General features: G+C 34.8%; 1 protein-coding gene and 1 pseudogene across 1 annotated transcript; both read left to right on the forward strand.

The window, feature by feature from the left end:
- The first annotated feature begins 1,488 nt into the window (after positions 1–1,488).
- Positions 1,489–3,026, forward strand: LOC137722132 (uncharacterized; annotated as a pseudogene).
- Positions 3,027–9,591: 6,565 nt separating this feature from the next.
- LOC137722133 (agamous-like MADS-box protein AGL80) lies at positions 9,592–10,095 on the forward strand. Its single transcript, XM_068461109.1, has one exon. The coding sequence runs from the start codon at positions 9,592–9,594 to the stop codon at positions 10,093–10,095; it is 504 nt and encodes a 167-aa protein (XP_068317210.1).
- Positions 10,096–20,347: the final 10,252 nt, after the last annotated feature.

A 20,347-nucleotide genomic window follows, 5' to 3' on the forward strand; every position in this document is an offset into this window, starting at 1 on the left:
CACAGCAGCATCACCCCAGTCGATCGTCCTCTCCCAGTCGCCACACTGTTATCACCCTGCCGTCATCACCCTAGCGCTGTCAGCAAACCCACAATCAAATCCCCTATTTTAAAGGTTAAGGTTTCTTAAATTCTGAAAAAGTTAGGGATTTGATTTTTTTTTTTTTTATTTTAATTTTTTTTAACTAGTGTGAAGCCTTGGAGTTGGAAAGTAGAATAATAGAGAGGAGTGGAGGTATAAGGGGAGGAGGCTAAAGGCTTAAGGGGATGGGAGAAGGATTCGGGATTATGGCTAAAGGCTTAACGGGATTGGACTGTAGGTGTTGTGTACTGTGTACATAAAAATAATTGAAAAATTAGTCCCATGTTAGTATTGTACTATTGTTGGAAAACTTCAACTGTATGTGATACCTTTTTTTTTTTTTTTTTCTTTACTAATGAGGTTGTTTCTTCATGATTATGTGGTGCATCTCTAGTATGCCTCATGTGAATTTTTAATGATAATCTAAGCTGGTAATGAGTAGAAGTTTTTTACCAGCCTAATGTACAAATAAGTCCAAGTAATTAAACCAGGAGTTAAATAATAGCCACATGCTATGGAAAGATGAGATGCTATAAGACATTACCTCTTTTTGATCCAAAAGAGCTAGCGGCAATTTTTGCTCAGGCGTCATAAACAGTTCAGGCTTAGACATTTTTGCTCTGCATATATGCCAAAATCAATATGTGTTCATGAACATTATCTGATTCTTATTCAATAGTCATTTTCCAAACAATTTTTGTTGGATGTCCACGTTCTAGAAGTGTTCTATTAAGCTTTTTATTGGATTGCTTTATCTCATTCAAAAAAGTAATTGAGTATGGTCATTGGTCATCACTGTAATTGTTGCATAAATTAATAGATTGTTGGTTCCTTAACTGTATGCATCGAATGTTTATTGTTTAGGCATTGAAGAATATGGCTTCTTCTTCTACGAAAGATTTTGCTTGGCAATGGACAAAAAGATTTGGATCCTGTCACCAAGCACTTCTATTGTGTTTTTTTTTAACCACAAATGCATGGGTTCAATTTCTAGATTTAAACATCACTTGGGTGGTGTAAGTTCGGGAGAATGATAAGTTGTAAAAAAGTCCAAGAATGCTTTGTTAATGTTATGAGAACTAAAGAAAAGAGGAAAGCTAGCCATGAGTTGGGTCGTGGTGGTGGAGAAGAAAGTGAAAGTGTCGATATGGGCACAACAAGGACACCATATGTAAGTAGCGGGAGTGGGAGTATGAGTGCCACACATTCACAACAAACCGATTCTTTTTTACCACCTAGGTCAAGGGGACCACTTGATAGGTATGTTACATCAGAAGCTTGTCAAACCACATTGAATGCACCTTTCAAAAAAGAGGAAAGAAGACAAGCATCCCAATCACTTGCGCGATGGTTCTACACTAGTGCTATCCATTCAATGCGGCAAACAATGAATATTATGTTAATGCAATGAAATTGGTATCCGATTTTGGTCCCGACTTTGATGCTCCTACAAGCCATGAATATAGAACTTGGATGCTCAAAGAAGAAGTTGAGGATGTACAGAGTATGATGAAAGAACATCAAAAGGCTTGGAAGAGATATGGATGCATTATTATGTCGGATGGATGGTCAGATGGCAAAAGTAGGTGTTTAATCAACTTTCTTGTCAATAGCCCGCAAGGTACTTGGTTCTTAAAATCGGTTGATGCATTGGCCTCTATTAAGAATGAAGATTTGTTGTATGGCTATTTGGATGATGTTATTCAACAAATTAGGGAGGAGAATGTGGTTCAAGTTATATCTGACAATGCTTCGAAGTACAAGAATGCCGCGGCAAAACTTATAGAGAGGAAATAGAAGGTGTGGTGGACTCCATGTGCGGCTTATTGCATTGATTTGATGCTAGAAGATATTTCTAAGATGGCATGGTCTGATGACACGCTCAAACGTGCTAGGTGTATTTCAAAGTATCTATATGGGCATCAATGGGTACTAGCTTTGATGAGAAAGTACACCAACAGTTCAGAAATTCTTCATCCAGCGGTCACTAGGTTTGCCACTTCTTTCTTTACACTACAAAGCTTACAAAAGCAAAAGGAAAATCTTTGCTTTGTTTACCTCTCAAGAATGGTCGGAAAGTACCTATGCAAAATCCCGTGAAGCAAAGTTGGCTAAGCATCATGTGTTACATGATCGTGAGTTTTGGGGTCAAGTTTCCTTTTGCATTAAGGGTGTTCTTCCTCTTGCTTGTGTTTTGAGAGAGGTTGATTCGGAGGAGAGACCCCCTATGGGTTTTATATATGAGTAGATGAATGCTGCAAAAGAGAAAATTGCAAGCAATTTTAACAAAGTGGAGAAAAAATATATGCCTATTTGGAGAAAGATAGGTTGTAGATGGGATGATCAACTTCATCAACAACTACATGCGGCGGGTTATTACTTAAACCCATAATTTCGGTATGAGGATAATTTCTCAGATACTGATGAAGTGCGAAATGGGTTGTTTGCTTGCATGGATAGAATGCTTGGGAAAAGGAAAGAACGTGAAGAGGGCGATGTTCAATTGGATTTATATAATGATAAGCGTGGTCCATTTGCGGATTCTATGGCTATGCAAACAAGGAAAAAGCGAACACCAAGTAAGATTTAATTAGTTAATTGTTAATATCTTTTTATCATTAACCCTTAAATTACTTACCTTACTAATATTGTTCTTTTTTAGCTGCTTGGTGGAGCGCTTTGGGCATAAAACACCCCAGTTAACAAAGTTTGCTATCCGAGTTCTAAGCTTTACTTGTAGTGCGTCGGGATGTGAGAGGAATTGGAGCACATTATCAATGGTAAGTAAATATATTATTAGTATCTTAAGTATCATTTTTGCTTAAGATGATTAGACTTGAATAATAGAATTGATTTATTTGTAGATTCATACAAAAAGAAGGAATAGGCTTGAACACAAAAGGCTTAATGCTTTAGCCTATGCCAAGTACAATTTGGCTTTATAACAGAGAAGTAAGAAAATGAGGGAGAAGTATGATCCTATTGTTGTGGAAGAAATTGCCTCCGATTATGAATGGATAATGGAGACAGAAGATCCCGTTCTTCCTGAAAATCCTACATGGCTTGAGGAAGAGTTATTGTATAATGTTGAGGCCGTAAGGAATGTGCCATCCCCGGTTTATGTAGGTGGCTTATACATTCGAGAGCCTAGAGAGTCTTTTCCTCCTCCTTCTCCTCGTAGCCTACTCCTCCTTCTTCTCCTCCTCGTGAACCTCTCATCCTCGCGAGCCTACTCAACCTTGGGGTCCTATTACATACAAAAGAAAACGGGGTAATGAAGCATCCTTAAGTCGAAGAAACGTGGAGTATGATTCGGAAGATTCTTTTGATGAATTGATGACATACCCAACAAGTTCATCTAGAATTGGCAATGAAAAGGATGATGTTGCCTTTTATTTAGATGAAGAGGATTTAGATGAATGATTGATATCTTTGTTTGTATTTTGATTTATATGAAGAGGATTTGGATGAATGATTGTTTTCTTTGTTTGTATTACCTTTCGAACGATGAATTTGGATGATATTACCTTTGAATGATGAATTTAGATGATATTATCTTTTGAATGACTATGAATTTTGAATGAAAAATTGAGAATGAATGTTTATTTTACGTAGTATTATTTTTTTATACAATTATATGTATAATATATAAAACATATATATAAAAAAAATTTTAATCCCGTGAAGCTTCGCCTTACGCCTAGGCCGGGCTTCGACTCGGACGCCTCACGCCTCGCGCTTTTAATACATTGTCTACACCCAACTTAAACTTTAAATGTTAACTATATTTTTTACCCTATTGCATAGTTATCATCAGTACAAGATAAAATTATCAATAAAACTATACCAGTAATCAAAACCTATAATCACATAAAACGTTTCCACTATGCAATCTTCATCTTACGTTCATTCTAGCTGAAACCATAAGACGCTTTTATAGAGAAAAACATGCTCTTTTGTACCAGTTAATGATATTTTAACATTTTGAATTCTCCAATTAAGGTATGAATTGATTAAAACTTTTTTAGAGTTCAAGAAAAAAATCAACGCCTTTTCCAAATCATAATTGCTCACAAATTTGTTATGTTACCTTTATACTCAAATTTTTCCAAAGCATAGTTTAAAGAGGTGGACTACTGTTTCAAGTGTGATCATTGTAAGTGCTATATCGAACCTCACACGCTTGAATAGATTACACCTCTCGAGAAATCATCTTACGGATAAATATGGGATTTCTGCTTGTCAGATGATTTCTCCTCTAAACAAACCTAAAATCAAATATGGGATTTCTTCTTGAGAAATCCCCCACATCCAAACAAATGCCAACAGATGAATCCAAGTAATGATAAATATGCAGAAAAAAAGGATGAACCACGAGAGGTGTAATCTATTCAAGCGTCCATATAAAACCAGATGGTGGATAATATCAAACAAAAATCCAACAAGCTCATGAAAATAAATTTCTATTATGCTAATAAATCTCCAGCCTAGATTTCATATTATAAATTTGTTAGTCGCATAAATATTTGTGAGATAATTTTGACACTTTTATTTTATTTTTTATCATCGGATTTAATAAATCAAATAGAAATAACGGACATGATTAAACAAAAATGCTGAGAAACTAAAATTGTGCTTGTTTATCACCTCAAAAGTATTAAATTTCTATTGATGACAAAATATGTCATAATTAATTAAAGTAGCCCCTTGCAAAATACTATAAAGGAAAATACTTGGCTACTGAATGTTTCAGGAGGAACTCTTGCTTACACCCAATCCCAGGTGAACATGTGTCCAAGTTCAGGATTGGAGGTAAGCAGGAGCTCCTGCTGAAACTTCAGCAGTTAAGCAGCGTTCTACTATAAATAGGATTAGCTATTTAGGGTTCAACCACACCGTCTAAGAGTATGAAACCCTAAAGCCGCCTTCTTCCCTTCCTTTCCCTAGTTTTCATTTCTCTCTTCTTTGAGAAATTATGACTAGAAGGAAAGTGAATTTAGCCTTCATCATGAACGACTCGTCGCGAAAAGTGACATTCAGGAAAAAGAAGAGGGGATTCATGAAGAAGATGTTTGAAATCAATAAACTTTGTGATTTTCTAACATGTGCTGTCATATACAGTCCAGATGAGCCTCAACCTGATGTCTGGCCTAATCCTTCAGAAGCGCGACGCCTCATTGAGCAGTTCGAGAACATGCCCGAGGAGGAGCGAAATAAAAAGATGGTGACCCATGAGATGTTTCTGAAGCAGATGGTTGAAAAGGAGCAAGAGAAGGTGAACAAGCAAAAAAAAGAGAACCGAGAGGTGGAAATTTGGCTGGCCATGAACCAGTGCCTCACTGGGAAGCCCCTGAACGGCTTGGCGTTCACTCATATACAGGAAATAGGGTGGATGATCGACGGGAGATTGAAGGAAGTTGTCGCGATTCAGAGAAGAAGGAAGAGGAGCTAGCGAAGATGAATCAACCCTTAGGTGCACAACCGTCAGTGACTTCAGCGACAATTGATGAAAACATTCAGAACGCCATACAGGTGGTTCCATGGTCCACTGGGGACGTGCCGACCCCACAATCTGGTGATATGGATCATGTTGGTTTAAGGATTAGGACCACCATGTTAGATGGTGTTAGGTGGTCTTATAACCCCGTTAAATTCCCTTGAGTTATTTAAGAAGTTTTTGTTGTATTTATTTTCGTTATTTTGCTTCAACCGTGTTTTAAGCTTCTATTTTGATGCTTGTTTACCTTGACATCAAAACCACGGAGTTTCTATCTTTTAATTTCTTGAATTTTACGTAGGAAAAATTAAGGGTAAATTACACAGAACTACCTCAACTATTGGGTCATTAACAGTTTCATACATCGTCTTTAAAAAGTTTCAATGTCATACCGTATCTTCGAATTTGTTGCAATGTCATACCTTCCGTCAGTTGTCTGTCAATTCCTCCATTAAATGCTGACGTGACACATTCTATTAAAAAACTAATAAAATATTATTTAAAACTACAAAAAAATCATTTAATAATTGTTAATTATTAAAATAATAATTAATTAAAGAAAAGTTATTTAAAAATTAAAAAAAAAACCGACCCCATGTTTGTCTTCCCCCACTCCCCCGCCCCCCCCCTCCCCCGGGGAACCCCCTTCTTCCCCCACCCCCTATAACCTAGAAAGAAAGAAGAAGAAGAAAAAAAAAACACCCACCCCATGTTTGTCTTCCCCCCACCCCCTGCAACCCAGAAAGAAAGAAGAAGAAGAAGAAGAAGAAGAAGAAGAAGGGAAAAAAAAAAAAAAAAAAAAAAAACCCCATCTTCATCTTCCCCGACCCCCCTTCCTTGCAACCCACCCATTTCTTCCTCCTCCCGTCTTCCCTTTCCTTCCTCCTCCGCACCCACTACCTGCAACCCAAAAAAAAAAAAAAGCCATCTTCATCTTCCCCGATCCCACTTTCCCTACAACCCAAATCCCATCTTTCGCCGATTCCGCAGGTGGAGAAATTGGGCACGGAGAAAATAGGGGGAATGGGTGTGGATTTAAGGAGTGGGGTGTGTAGAGGAGGGAAGATGGTGGGTGCGGAGGAGGAGGGAAGAGGAAAACAGGAAGGGGAAGAAAGGGGTGGGTTGCAGCGAATGGGGGGTCGAGGAAGATGAAGATGAAGATGGGGGTTTTTTTTTTTTTTTTTTTTCTCTTCTTCTTCTTCTTCTTTCTTTTTGGGTTGTAGCCTTGTAGGGGGTGGGGGGAGAAAGTGGTGGAGCGGAGGGGGGGGGAAGATGAACATGGGTGGGTTTTTTATTTGTTTATTTATTATTATTATTATTATTTTAATTATAATAATTATTATTATTATATTTAAAAAAATATTAAATGATTTTTTTTTTAATAATATTTTATTAGTTTTTTTAATAGAAAGTGTGCCACGTCACAAGCCACGTTAGCATTTAACGAATGAATTGACAGACAACTGATGGAAGGTATGAAATTGTGACAAATTCGTAGATGAGGTATGACATTGAAACTTTTTAAAGATGAGGTATGAAACTGTTCATGACCAATAATTGAGGTAGTTCTGTGTAATTATATAAGAGTTGTTTGGTAATTTTGGTTTGTATTTCACATTATTCAGCCAATAGTGCTACATTATAATGGGATTCCTCTTTACTTGTTACTAAGATATAATAGGTTTGTACCTTATGAATGATGAGTTTGAAATTAATTTATTTTTCACCTCTTAATGTAAATATATAAAATCCTCTCTCGTTGAAGAATCCTTCAAAGAAAATCATTTGAGCGACTCTTGTGGTGCTCAGTGTATTTCAATAATCGAACTCCCTATATATCTTTAAGATATTTCCTCGAAAATTATCTCTATAAAAAAAATCGCCGATATCTAAAATCATATTACCATTGTATCAAGTGGTAGCCCTTTCGTGTTTTTTTTAAGGAACTGATTTTATGATTGATAAATGGGAGATGGAAGAGAAAAAAAAACTAAGTCTAAACATCCCTCATAAGTTCACTAATTACTTAACTATTTATTGGCAGGTCTCTTTGTATGTGTTGTCCGGAAAGATGAAGACTCAATGATTCTTTCTATGGGATCACATGTCTTTTTATTAGCTCCTATTTGTGGTGCACAATTTCGTGGAATGTAGGCAGTGGTTATGATCACATTGAGGTGCCAAACCTTCTCGTCGATATGAGCTATTGTGGAAGATCAACCTGGTATCCTTAGTGTAACTTTTATCCGTTGAGCGATGGTCATTCCATTCGGCACTGTTAGATCACTAAGGCCGACTTTTGTCCTTGCTCTACAGGTGGGTCTTGCAATCAAGCTCGAACTTATGAGAGGTGTAGATGAGCATAACATGAGTTATTCAACATATTTTGATTCCCATATATCCACTCATGTGGACACTAGGCGCTAGTCGGGCGGCGGGTTGGGGTCTAGTGCCTAGGTGGCTAGGTGGAGCCTAGGCGGGCGCCTAGGTGGGCTAGGCAGATTTAAGTAAATCTATTGTATTTCGTGTAAATAAGTGTCTGTTTATACTTAAAATATACATAATTTTATCATAAACTAGAAATTAGAATGACATATATTATGAAGTATTGGAACATAATGAAAATATGGGGAGCAAACGTATAATGTGTGTTTATTTAAGTGTTCAATAAGTCTCATACAATTTATTGCATGGAAACAATAAAATACAAAAGGAAAGTTATCTATTTTCTATCTAAGTGAGTTTCAACCTAGGTAGATGTCTAAGTAGGTCTGGGCGGGTTAGACGGGTGCCTCAACAGGTCTAAGCGCCATTTCTTAATTTTCAAACGCCTAAGCATTAATCGGGGTGATGTCCAGCCGCCTAGTGCCTAGGCGGGGCCTAAGCAGTGCTAGGCAGAGATTTTTAGAACAGTGGGTAAAACAATCACAATTGCTAATAGCAATTTGAATGATGTACTTAATGTTATTTATTTAGGGAAAATTTCATTTTCGCAAATAATAAGTTACGTAGTGTTACTTAGTTATTCATGCTATTACATGTTTTAATTATCAAAACTTTGGCTATGTTTGTAATATGAGGACAATTAATGTTTTTGTGGCTTTGTTAGAACCCTAAATTCGTCGTGAAGCAAACGGTGAACCATCGACGCCAAATTTTCTTTATTTTGGGTTGCCTTTTTGTTTGGCATGAGGTGCGCTCTAATTTAATTCAGGACACCATGTTATTGTAGTTGGTGTCAGGCTTTCGCCGCCTCCAAAAAAAATTTCGATGATTAATAATTTCATGTCGTACCGTTTAGGTTCCTCAAAATCCAAAGCAAGCAAAATTCACTCCTAATATTCTTTTTAGTCACGGTGAAAACTCAAGTAGATCATTTCGTTCGGAGTGGTAGGTTAGCATTCAGAGGAGGGATGGGTGGCCAACATGACCGGCGCGCTTGAGAGTTTTTAGCTTAAGATGTTTTGATTCCCTCTCTTAAATACGAAAAAAGGTAAAATTAGAAATTTAAGCTGTCTTTATTTTTATAGTATATTCGTAATGTGTGCCAGAAAAGAGAGACAAACAAAAATTCCCTAAAAAATGGATTTACCTTATTAGTGGTAATTACCAAATGTATAGCGATAAAATAACTCTATTTAATGAATGGATAAGTCATACAGAAAAATTTGCGTTTTCATACATGCATCTATGTATGAAAATTTCCAGACAAACTTCCATATAAAACCAAAGGTTGGATAATATCAAACAAAAATTCATCAAAACATGTACATATATACCAAAATAGTCTACATTAATTATTGTATTTCTTCATTGTAAAAATATTAAATTTCTTTTTCAGGATAAAATCTTCCATGATTGACTAAGGTAAGCCCTTGCAAACTACTATAAATAGCATCGGCGGTTTAGCGTTAAAGCACAGCAACTAAAACCCTAAAAAGTCACTAACGCTTTCTTCCCTCCTTTTTCCCTAGTTTCCGTTTCTCTCAAAAGTTTCTCGCTTTGAAAAAATCATGGCTGGGAGGAAGAAGGTGAAGCTAGCCTACATCATGAACGACGCAAGTCGAAAAACGTCATACAATAAAAGGAAGAACGGCTTCATTAAGAAGATGCATGAAATCAATATTCTTTGTGATGTTCCAGTATGTGGTATTATTTACAGTCCATATGAGTCTCAACCTGTTGTCTGGCCCAATCTTTTGGAATCGCAACGCCTCATCACCAAGTTTAGGAGCATGCCCGAGGCAGAGCGGAATAAGAAGATGGTGACGCATGAAATGTTTTTGAAGCAGAGGATTGAAAAGCAGCAGGAGAAGCTGAACAATCTGAAGAAAGAGAACCGGGAGAAGCAAATTCGGATGCTCATGAACCAGTGCCTTACTGGAAGGCCCCTGACTGGCTTGGACTTAAACGATTTGAACGATATGGAGTGTATGATCAAGGAGTGCGTGACAGAGATTGTCGCACAGATCAAGAGCCGGAAGGAGGAGAATCTGGCGGAGAGGAACCAACCCTAAGTTGCACGTACACAAGTGCTAGCACCCTCAACTGATCAGAACATGCATGCAGCAATGGAAACACAAACGTTTGATCTAAACAACATGGACGCCATGCAGACGGCTCCATGGTTCTTAGGGGACGTGTCAAACCAACATTTCGGCTATGTTGATGATCAGATCCCGCCCCTTTAATTTCCCTCCAACTATTTAAACTATTTAAGTAGTTTTGTATTATGTTATTTTGTTTCAAACAGTGTTTTAAGTTGTTTCCAATTTGATGCATGATTACCTTGACATCAAAACCAGAGTGTCTTTATGTCTTTTATTTCTTAAATTTTATGCAGTCAAAATTAATTATATAAGAGCCGTTTGTTTTGTATTCATATTCTGTAGGTCCTGCTGGATATAAGATACATTGATATGTTAATGAGAAAATCAAAGAAATAATAACCAGTCAACAAGCAAACAAAATCATAGGACCAACTAATCATAAAGGTCCACGGAGCTCGATATTTTCATAAATTGATCTCATATTTATTTATAAAAAAAATACAATTAATCATAAAGGTCCATGGAGTTGGATGTTTTCAAAAATAGATCTCTTATATTTATTTATAAAAAATACTTTACACAAAGAATCTCTATTAATTAATGAAACTTTTTTTGTCAACTAAAAGAGGGTGAAAAGATAACTTAGTCTTCTATCACAAAAAAAATTAAATAAAAATGATGGGCAATAATGTAATTTCATAGGTCCAAATTTTACTGTTTTTTATTGAAGCCTCACCTACATGTGATGTTAAAATATTTCTAATATTTAAAATTAAAAAAAAAAGAAAAAAGACCAAAAACAAAAACCTACCACTCCCCCCACGTTCTCTCTCTCTCTCTCTCTCTCTCTCTCTCTCTCCCTCTCCCTCTCTCTCTCTCTCTCTCTCCCCCTCTCTCCTTCTCATTTTCTAAAAAAATGTGTTCATATACACAAAATGTGTAGGCAAATGCTAGTAACTTATAACTTGAAGAGGAATTCTACTATTTGACAAAAGAAAAAAAGAGAGGAATTCTACTAACTAATGTATGTTTGTACCATTTCTTATTGAATAATGTTTATAACATTAGAAGGCAAACCCTCCACCCATTAGTCAAATCTAATTTTATGGAGTAAAAGAATGTAAGAAAACGCTGAGAACGCAAATTATAACTTTTTTTTTGTTTTTATATGTACTATATTGAACAAGAAAAAAAAAAAGGTGTATTATATGAAAGAATTTTATCGATGACTAATTTCCGTGAGTACTTTTGTAAAATTATTACATATGTAGATTGATTGGAAAAATTATGATAAATTATTGATTCTTTTGGTGTCTAAATATATAATCTATTTAAGTTTACTAGTTCGAAACTTTCTGACATTCAAAAATTTATGGATCCAAATGTCATACTCAGTAAAGATTTATGATACGTTTAGGAGTTCAAGAGTTGTGCTCTATACCAAAAAGAATAATGGTGGTGGAAGAAGGAGGTACAAGAAAAGGTTAAGGCTATAAAGGAATGTTGTAAAGTAAGATGCATCAACGATGAGAATGAAAATGTTCTAGCTATGGAGAATGCAATTAAAGAGAGATTGAGAGATTATTTTTATAATATGTTCAATGAAGGACATGCAGTGGATTACTTCTCTACGTGAGTTGAGTAACTTGGAACAATGTAAAATTTACTCTTTCTACCGCCGAATTAGGAAAGAGGAAGTGATTTTAGCTTTGAAAAAGATGAAGCATAAATAAGCAGTGGGTCTCAACGATATATACAGGATTTAAGGGCAAAACTTCAACGATATACCAATCGAAGTGTGGAAGGTCTTAGAAGAGACGGGTATACTATGGTTCATAAACTTTTTCAATAAGATTTTGAAAACAAAGAGATGCCAAATGAGTGACAAAAAGTACTTTGATCCCTATCTACAAGAATAAGGGCAACATACAAATTGCATGAATTATAAAGGTATTAAGTTAATGAGTCATACAATGAAGCTTTGCGAGAGAATAATAGAACATAGACTGAGAAAAGAGATACATTTCTCCAACAATAAATTCGGATTCATGTCAAGGCGCTCGACTATTGAGGCAATCTATCTCTTACTAAGATTGATGAAACGACATAGAGATATTCAAAATGATTTGCACATGGTCTTTGTAGAATTCCAGAGAAGAATGAAGTACAAGTATCATATATTCAATCAATAAATGATATGTATAATGAAGCAATGACTGTAATAAGAACTCATAAAGGACAAACTAAAAGCTTTCCCATTACCATAGGGTTACACCAAGGCTAATCTTTAAGCCTTAACCTTTTTTCATTGGTAATGAATAAATTAACGAGATATATTCAAGATGATATCTTTTGATGTATGCTTTTCGCAGATGATGTAGTGCTAATAAATGAAACACTTGACGGAGTGAATGCGAAGCTTAACCTTTGGAAGGAAGTTCTGGATTCTAAGTAGGTCAAAGATAGAGTGGAGTGCAAGTTCAATGAGAATTGAGGTGAGAATATGATAGGGGTGATGACTGGAGATCAGGAAGTACAAAAGAGTGAAAGCTTTTGTTACCTTGGATTTATCTTGCAAAAGAACCAAGAATTGGAAAGGGATCTCAACTATAGAATACAAGTTGAATGGATGAAGTGGAATAGTCATTGGATGTGTTGTGCAACCGTTGTATGCCACTAAAGTTTAAGGTAAAATTTTATAAGACGACAATAAAGCCAACAATACTTTATGGCACGGAATGTTGGATGGTTAAGCATCAAAACGTGTAAAAAATAAGGTAACATAGATGAGAATGTTTCGTTAGATGTAAAGTATGAGATTAAGAATAAGGATATCGGAGGTAAAGTAGAAGTGATTGCAATTGAAGATAAGATGAGTTGTTAAGGTGGTTTGGACATGTGAACCGAAGACCTACAAATGCTCCAGTTAAAAAATGCGATTGTGAGATAGGCTCATGGTAAAAGGGGTAAAGGAAAGCTTGCAAAGGGACTTTGAGAAAAGACATGGAGTACTTGGAACTAACATAAAACTTGTCGAGTACAGTGGCGTTCTAAGATTTATAAAGTTACTCCATTTAATGGTGTTGTAGAATTTCTCCATAATCCAATGTTGTTTCTATGATACTTTTAATACAAAATAGTTTCTCCAAGATCCATGGAAAAATATATAAACATGTCTGGGAGGGGGAAGGGTTGAATGTGGATCCTCTTGGATATAAAATTTCTTGATATGGTATGAGAAAATCAAACAACCAACTAAGCAACAAGTAAACAAAATTAGATGACCTATTTTGACAAGAAAAGTGCATGCAGGTAGTTGGAGACGTTTTCGTAAAGAGTTCTCTATATTATTTTCAAAAACATTTACACAAAGAACAACTTAAATATTGAAAGACGACTTCTAAATGTTCATACTTTTCATATTGAATAATAATTTTTATAGTATCATGAGAACACTTTCGGAGAGAAAATATAACCGTGTTTATTTTAGTTATTGTTTTGGTTATTGTTATGAGAAGCACAAGTAGTCAAGAAAAATAATCAGCGGAACCAAATATAATTGATATTGGCAGATGTCACTTTACTGCAATTTCGGAAAATAATCATACCAATACTATAGTATGGGTTCGATTCTCACTGATTTTTCTTTGTTTTAAAAATTAACCATTTAATTCATTAACACTATTATTTTTATAAAAAAATATATATATAACTGATGCCGTATTGTACGAAAGAGATATTGCCCGTGGTTGTGCAATAAATATTTAATTAATATATATGTTTGTAATATATAACCCACTCACGAACCACATCATGTAAGTAATAATTATTTGATGTGGAGACTACCTATGTACTACTGCATAGAATTTTTACAACCTGCAAAATTAAGGTAAAAAATATTTAAAAATACTTATACGTGAACAAGATTATCATAGTATAAAAAAGCTCAAAAACCTAAAATATTTACAAAATAACAAGGTTATCATAGTACAGAAAGCTCAATTAAAATCGTTTTCTATAAGGATTGATATGAATAACTTGTATTTTAACCCACTGTTAATTAACTATTCAACACAAGATTTAGAAAAGATTTGTAATTGTGAATTAAAGTAAAAGACAAACAACTAAATTAACAAGGATTGAAATCGGCAATAAGAAAACAAATGTTTTGGAAAATCAAATGTAAAAGGCGCTCGGGTTTAGCCATCACCATCGACAATCCTACGTAGTTCTACAAATTATTTATAAATTACACATGCAAACTTTGAATGTTAGATTTTCGTAATACATATTCCACTTGGTATGTTCAAGTTAGAATGTACATCTAATATGTAACCTGTTTGTGATATTTAAATTAAATATACACATGAAAGACTCATTAAGTTGTGTGAGAAACTTTTGAAAAACCATGCAATGCTTAAGAGTGTGATGTTTGCCTTAAGTGAGTTTACAATTGTCAATCATAAGAAGTCCTATTCAATTACAGGGTGATGTTCCAACAAAAATTACATCAAATTTTCTTGTCTAAACATCCTAATATATAGTGATCACTCATCAAGACGTGTAGATAGTTTAAACACGGTGATAATAACTTTTACATTCATCTCGTTACCTAGAAATTCTCCAAGTATCTTTTGTTGCAGCTTAAAGGAGAGGGCTGTATGAAATTAAAATTCCTCAAATGGCAAGTGAGATATTTTTTCCACAGTGTAGTTGTATTTTATGGTGTAAGAATCTGAAATTGTTCTCTGGAATGTGCTTTGAAAAATGTAAAGAAGGTTCTTATTCTATGTGGAACTTTGAAGGGTTAACCCTAGACAATCAATTATTCGATGCATATGAACCATCAAAAGGTACTCCTCGGGATCTTATAAAAGTGAAACTTATACAAATTTAGAAAGATCACAGTTCAATACAGCTATACAGAAGTGCATCCAACTCTGACTGAACCAACAATTTTAGGCTGGAATCGCTAGTGACTTGTCTCACTTTGTTTTTATGTCTCGAATGTGTACGTTAATGGAGGCGGAGCCATTCAGAAATCGATAAAATAAAAAAAATAAAAAAAGTGGAATACAAAGGATGACTGAAATCAAAACCGACAACAAATGACTGAGACCTTAATGAACTGAAATCCAACTCTCACTGCACCAACAACTAGGCTGGAATCACTAGTGACTTGTCTCAATTTGTTTTTATGTCTCGAATGTGTACGTTAATGGAGGCGGAGCCATTCAGAAATCGATAAAAAAAAGAAGTGGAATACAAAGGATGACTGAAATCAAAACCGACAACGAATGACTGAGACCTTAATGAACTAATTAAACGAAAAATTAGTAATCCAAACTAACAACTAATGAACGAAAATCAGTTCAATCTCTACTTAATTACTTAAGAGCAATGCTAGAGAGAGATCAAATTTTTTAAACCAAATGATGTGTCACTAATAAGAAACAAGCACGTTAATTAATATTTTAATCCAATTATCTACAACCACATTATTTAGTTTGCAAATTTGATTTAAAAAATTTAATCTCTTTGACATTACTCTTACTTAAATATGAGACAGACTAGAGAAAGAAATAATCCCTTCAAATACTGCTAAATTAGTACATTCAGAAACTAGCAGCAAATGACTGAGAACTTCATGAACGAAAAGTTATCTATCTGAACCAACAGCGAATTAATGAATGTAAATTAGTACAACCTCCACTTACTTTAATATGAGATATTACATTAGTTCACCAAGCCTGTAACCAACATCATAGCATTTAATTAGTAGTCAAATTAGTGAAGAATGTTGAAAAGCTGCTCCAGTTGTTTGATTAGCCGATTCAAGTTATGATTCAATACAGGGGTAAAGAACTAAAGATTCAGGGTTTAAGGAAAATCTGCTATTATGTGACACACAACGTGCATACTTGTAGACACCGAAACAACAGCCAGATTAACGAAAATTAGTACAATCTCCGCTTACTTTAACACGAGACCTTAGATTGGTTGATCAGAAGTGTAATTCCATGATTGTAAACAACAAAACAACCAATAGCATTAGTGAAGAATGTTTTGAAAACAAGTTGCTCTAGTTGTTTGATTAGCCATGATTTGAGTCTCGGTTCAATGCCACGGGCTGGAGTGAAGATTTTGTTATGTGACACACAACATGCATATATAATATGCTTTGTTTCTGGTTCATATTGATCTTAATTATGTGTCTCCTCCTACTTTGGAGGGTTGGTCTGGTATTTTTTTCTCTACCATTGCTTTTGTTTCTGCTAGCTGTACTTATTGTCTGTGGAAAAAACCCTATGCCTAGCTACATTTGCATGTTGCAGCAGCCTTTGAAAAAAAACTATCTAAAGTAAGATGCGATTTGAGGACAAAAATAAACCATGTACCATGTACAACAATTTGTGCGGAAGAAACCACAAACCCTATTTGTGGAACTGACTTATATTCCATAACCGAGTAAATTGCTTGAATTACGAAGCTAGAGTTCGGTCTTGTATCTTTAGACAACTTACATACGCTCCTTGTGCACGATAATTTTTTAAAGCAATATGTAGGCCAAAAATAAAAAAGAACTTGATGAAACAGCTGCTTTATCAGAAATCTATTGAAAATTTGCCTGAAAGTATAAAATCTAAAGGATTCTATGTGCTCTTTAAATTTTCTTAAATTTCCAATTTTCGATTATACAATTAAATCATGAACATTATCTTTAAAAATCTGAAGAAACCACACAAAGACTGCTATGGAATTGCTGCATAATGCTAATGATCAAAAGCAACCTGAATTTTTCTTTTAACCACGAATGGTTGATTGCAAACATGGAGAAGATGATGAAAGTAATTTATATAATTCTATATCTGGTGGTACGAAATCGTACAATATTCTAGGGTATATCTAAGACTGCTTCTGGAAGTGATAAAAACGGGTTATGACAACCAAAAACACTTACATTTGGCAGAAAAACTAACATTGTTTCAAGGTCATAGAGGTGCACTTTTCCATGAAACACTTTAATGTCTACTAAAATAACTTTTGGTAAAAGTGCTTATGAGAACAAGTGCTTCGGGTAGTGACCGTCATGCTGAAACTTCCGATTAGTTTTCTCTCTTCTACTATGTTTTTTTATTTAATTTTTTTTTCTTTGAAAAAATACACCAGAAAACTTCGACGCTGATTAGCATTGACAACTTCCACTAGCTTCATGCTGCTTATAATTAAGTTGACGGCATATCCATTAGTTTTCTACTTAAATTGATTTTGAAAACCAAAATAGAAGAATGAAAAAGATAGGCAGAATGGTAGTAAAAAAATTTGTAACTTAAGATAACAGAAAATGCATAACAGCAACAGAAACGACATTTATTATAGTGATTTACAAATAAATACAAACTTGTTTGAATAAAATATCACAATATAGTACATTAAGTAATGCAGGCATGATGCATCCATGGTTTTCCTTTCTCATTAGGCCTTTCCATCTGGGTTCACAGTTAAGGTTTGGCACTCATATTCTGAGACAATGTTCTTGTGGATTCTGTCTATGAAAGCAGCTGCTTTGTTGTCAATCCCGGGCTCAGCCACGAACCGGCCTCTGTCCTCCTCGCTCGGCCAAACCTTCCTTGCACTCATGTAGGAATCCTCCATCATGTCGTCCCCTCTGCGATTGTGTGGCCTCCTCGATTTGAACATGTTGAAGAATGAGAAGGAGGATTTCTTCTGCCTGTTGCCTGCCATAACTCTTTTTCGACACGAAAAGATAATTAAACACAAGGGTTTAAGTGAGATGAAGAAAGTTCTTAATACTCACACTCACTTTGGTTTTTTGTGACTATTAAGAAGGTGGTGTGTATTTATAGTAGGAGGTGATCCTAGTGGAGAATCTTGGAGGACTCAAACTGCAGCTAAGGAAGTAATTTTTGGATGGTTGAGCTCACAAATAAGACCAGAGAAAAAAAAGGTTGAAAGTACATTTTCTATGGTCCTCTACTTTCTCAACTGACCAAGACACTCATAGAATTATTGTCTCTCATTTGACCAAAGCAGACTCATACAATTATTGTAACTTCCATTTTCGAAGAATTGCCATGGAAACTGCATATGTTGCTAGAGCGGGATGTGCTAGCTTCCTTATGCACTCGAGTTTAAATTCTCTTCCCCACAAAAAGGAAAAAGAAGTACTATTATGAAGATTGCATTAAAATTTACAGATAAATCTTTTAAATAGTGATATTCCACCTAAAGTTCATTGTTAACCTTTCCACTTTCTTCATCTTCCAAATCATTTAATTAGCAGTGATGATCAGCCAAATCTGACCTGTTTTTGGGATGTGACCTACTTTTCTTGAGAGATGTATAGTTTTATTTGATTAGCTCCAGATTAGCATACATTTTACTATGTATTTAATTAACAGATACTATGCATATGATTCTGTCACCAGAACGAGTCATCCCTCGTGATCTAAAGCTTGTTTAGATTAAGATTAAGCGTGTGTTGATCAGTATTTAATGGGGTTTTGTTTAAGAAAAAAATATTATTTGGCCTTCATCAACTTTAAGGAATAAGAAATACTGGAAACTTCATTAGATATTCAAGAATGCAGAAGGTATATATAATAGTAAAAAGTTCCCCCTTCTTTAGAAAGATAGCTTTGGTTCATGCATTGGTTAAGTACTCTAGAGTTTTAATAATTAAAGTTCGGTATCCCCTCATTTCCTTCTTTCCTTCGTACAGACAAATCATAGTCCGACGCATATACAAAAATATTTTCTTTTGCTGATTTTATAAACCGCTTCAGTATTTGTGTCAACTTGTGATTTGTTGTGATTTGCAGTTAAGGATTTTGTGCGCAAAAGTTTCTAGTGTTGTAGCATAGCACGCAAGCTGTCCAGCTTTAAGGTATTTGAAAACTCTTACTTGTAAAAACCAGGGTTTGGCAATATGGTCCACCAACTTATTCCCTGCAACTTCTCTCTACCATGCTTTTCAAGTCATTAAAATATTGATGCTTTCTTTGCAAGCTGTAATCCCATTGATTAGTTAAAGTTAATAAAAATCTTAGTTCTTTATGCGCAGAGAATGCTGCTTCATTATCAAAATGCTAAATTGTTAAGTAATTGTTCACACGTTAATTCTTGATTAATTTGGTAAATATATGAGTGCCAGCAAAGAAGTTAGGCAGGACACACACACACACACACACTAGAAACTTCTTATTGCTTGTTGGACTACTCCAAGAAAGTCAGAAATAGAGTAGGTATTCCGGTTGCACCCAAGTTTCTCGAGCAATTTCTAGTTTAGTCGAGTACTTCTAATGCCTAATTGAATGCTTTCTATTTCTATTGTGCTAATGTTTTGATTTGTTAGTTAAGTGACAACTTTTATCCCCTTTTTTGATATTAGTTTGGGGTTTCTTAATATTTGATTATCTTCACGATTCTTAGATATGGTTTTTGATTCAATTTCACAAAATTATGAAAGCACTCAACCTCTGTTTATTGGTCCTTCAGTGTGGGAATAATTTAATTTTGCGCCTTGTTTGGTCTCTAAATTTGGATGGGAATGGGTTGTATGTTGAAGGAAGAAACAAAAAACTCATGTCCAACTTGAAGGTAGAAGATGAGTTATTTATAAAGGAAATACATCCATTCTAATCCAACTCTAATTCCGAAAAAATGAAAAAGCGTTCACTTCTACCTTTTGATATGTAGGATTGGAATCGTTTAATTTATTAATCTTGTGAGGGATGCACTTATCCCCATTTGCATTCATCCCATGGGGGGATGCACTAATCTCCGTTTGCGAATAACGTATTTTGACCGAATAAAATCACGATTGAACCATTTAATTTATTAATCTTCACTCATATATCACTGCTACAAAAAATCATTCAAATTGGAGATCCTTTAAACATGAATATGTTACTTGATACCTAAAACGTCAATTTTTGTTCTATAGATTTGAATGATTAAATAACCTCCGATTGAAATGAATTTTTGTAAGAATGATCTTCAAATAAAAATTAAGAAATTAAATAGTTATGATTATAAAATTTGTACAGTCAAGATACATTATTCAAAATGGAGGAATAAGCTAATCTCCCAAAGCGAAATTTTAGTATTATCCAAGATGGATTAAATTCAAAAAGATAAGTTTGACGTTCGAAATTAAAGTTAGATATTCGTTCCAATTCAATAATAGACACCAAAC

This window comes from Pyrus communis, chromosome 17, assembly GCF_963583255.1.
Source record: "Pyrus communis chromosome 17, drPyrComm1.1, whole genome shotgun sequence".
In the NCBI taxonomy this organism is placed as follows: Eukaryota; Viridiplantae; Streptophyta; class Magnoliopsida; order Rosales; family Rosaceae; genus Pyrus; species Pyrus communis.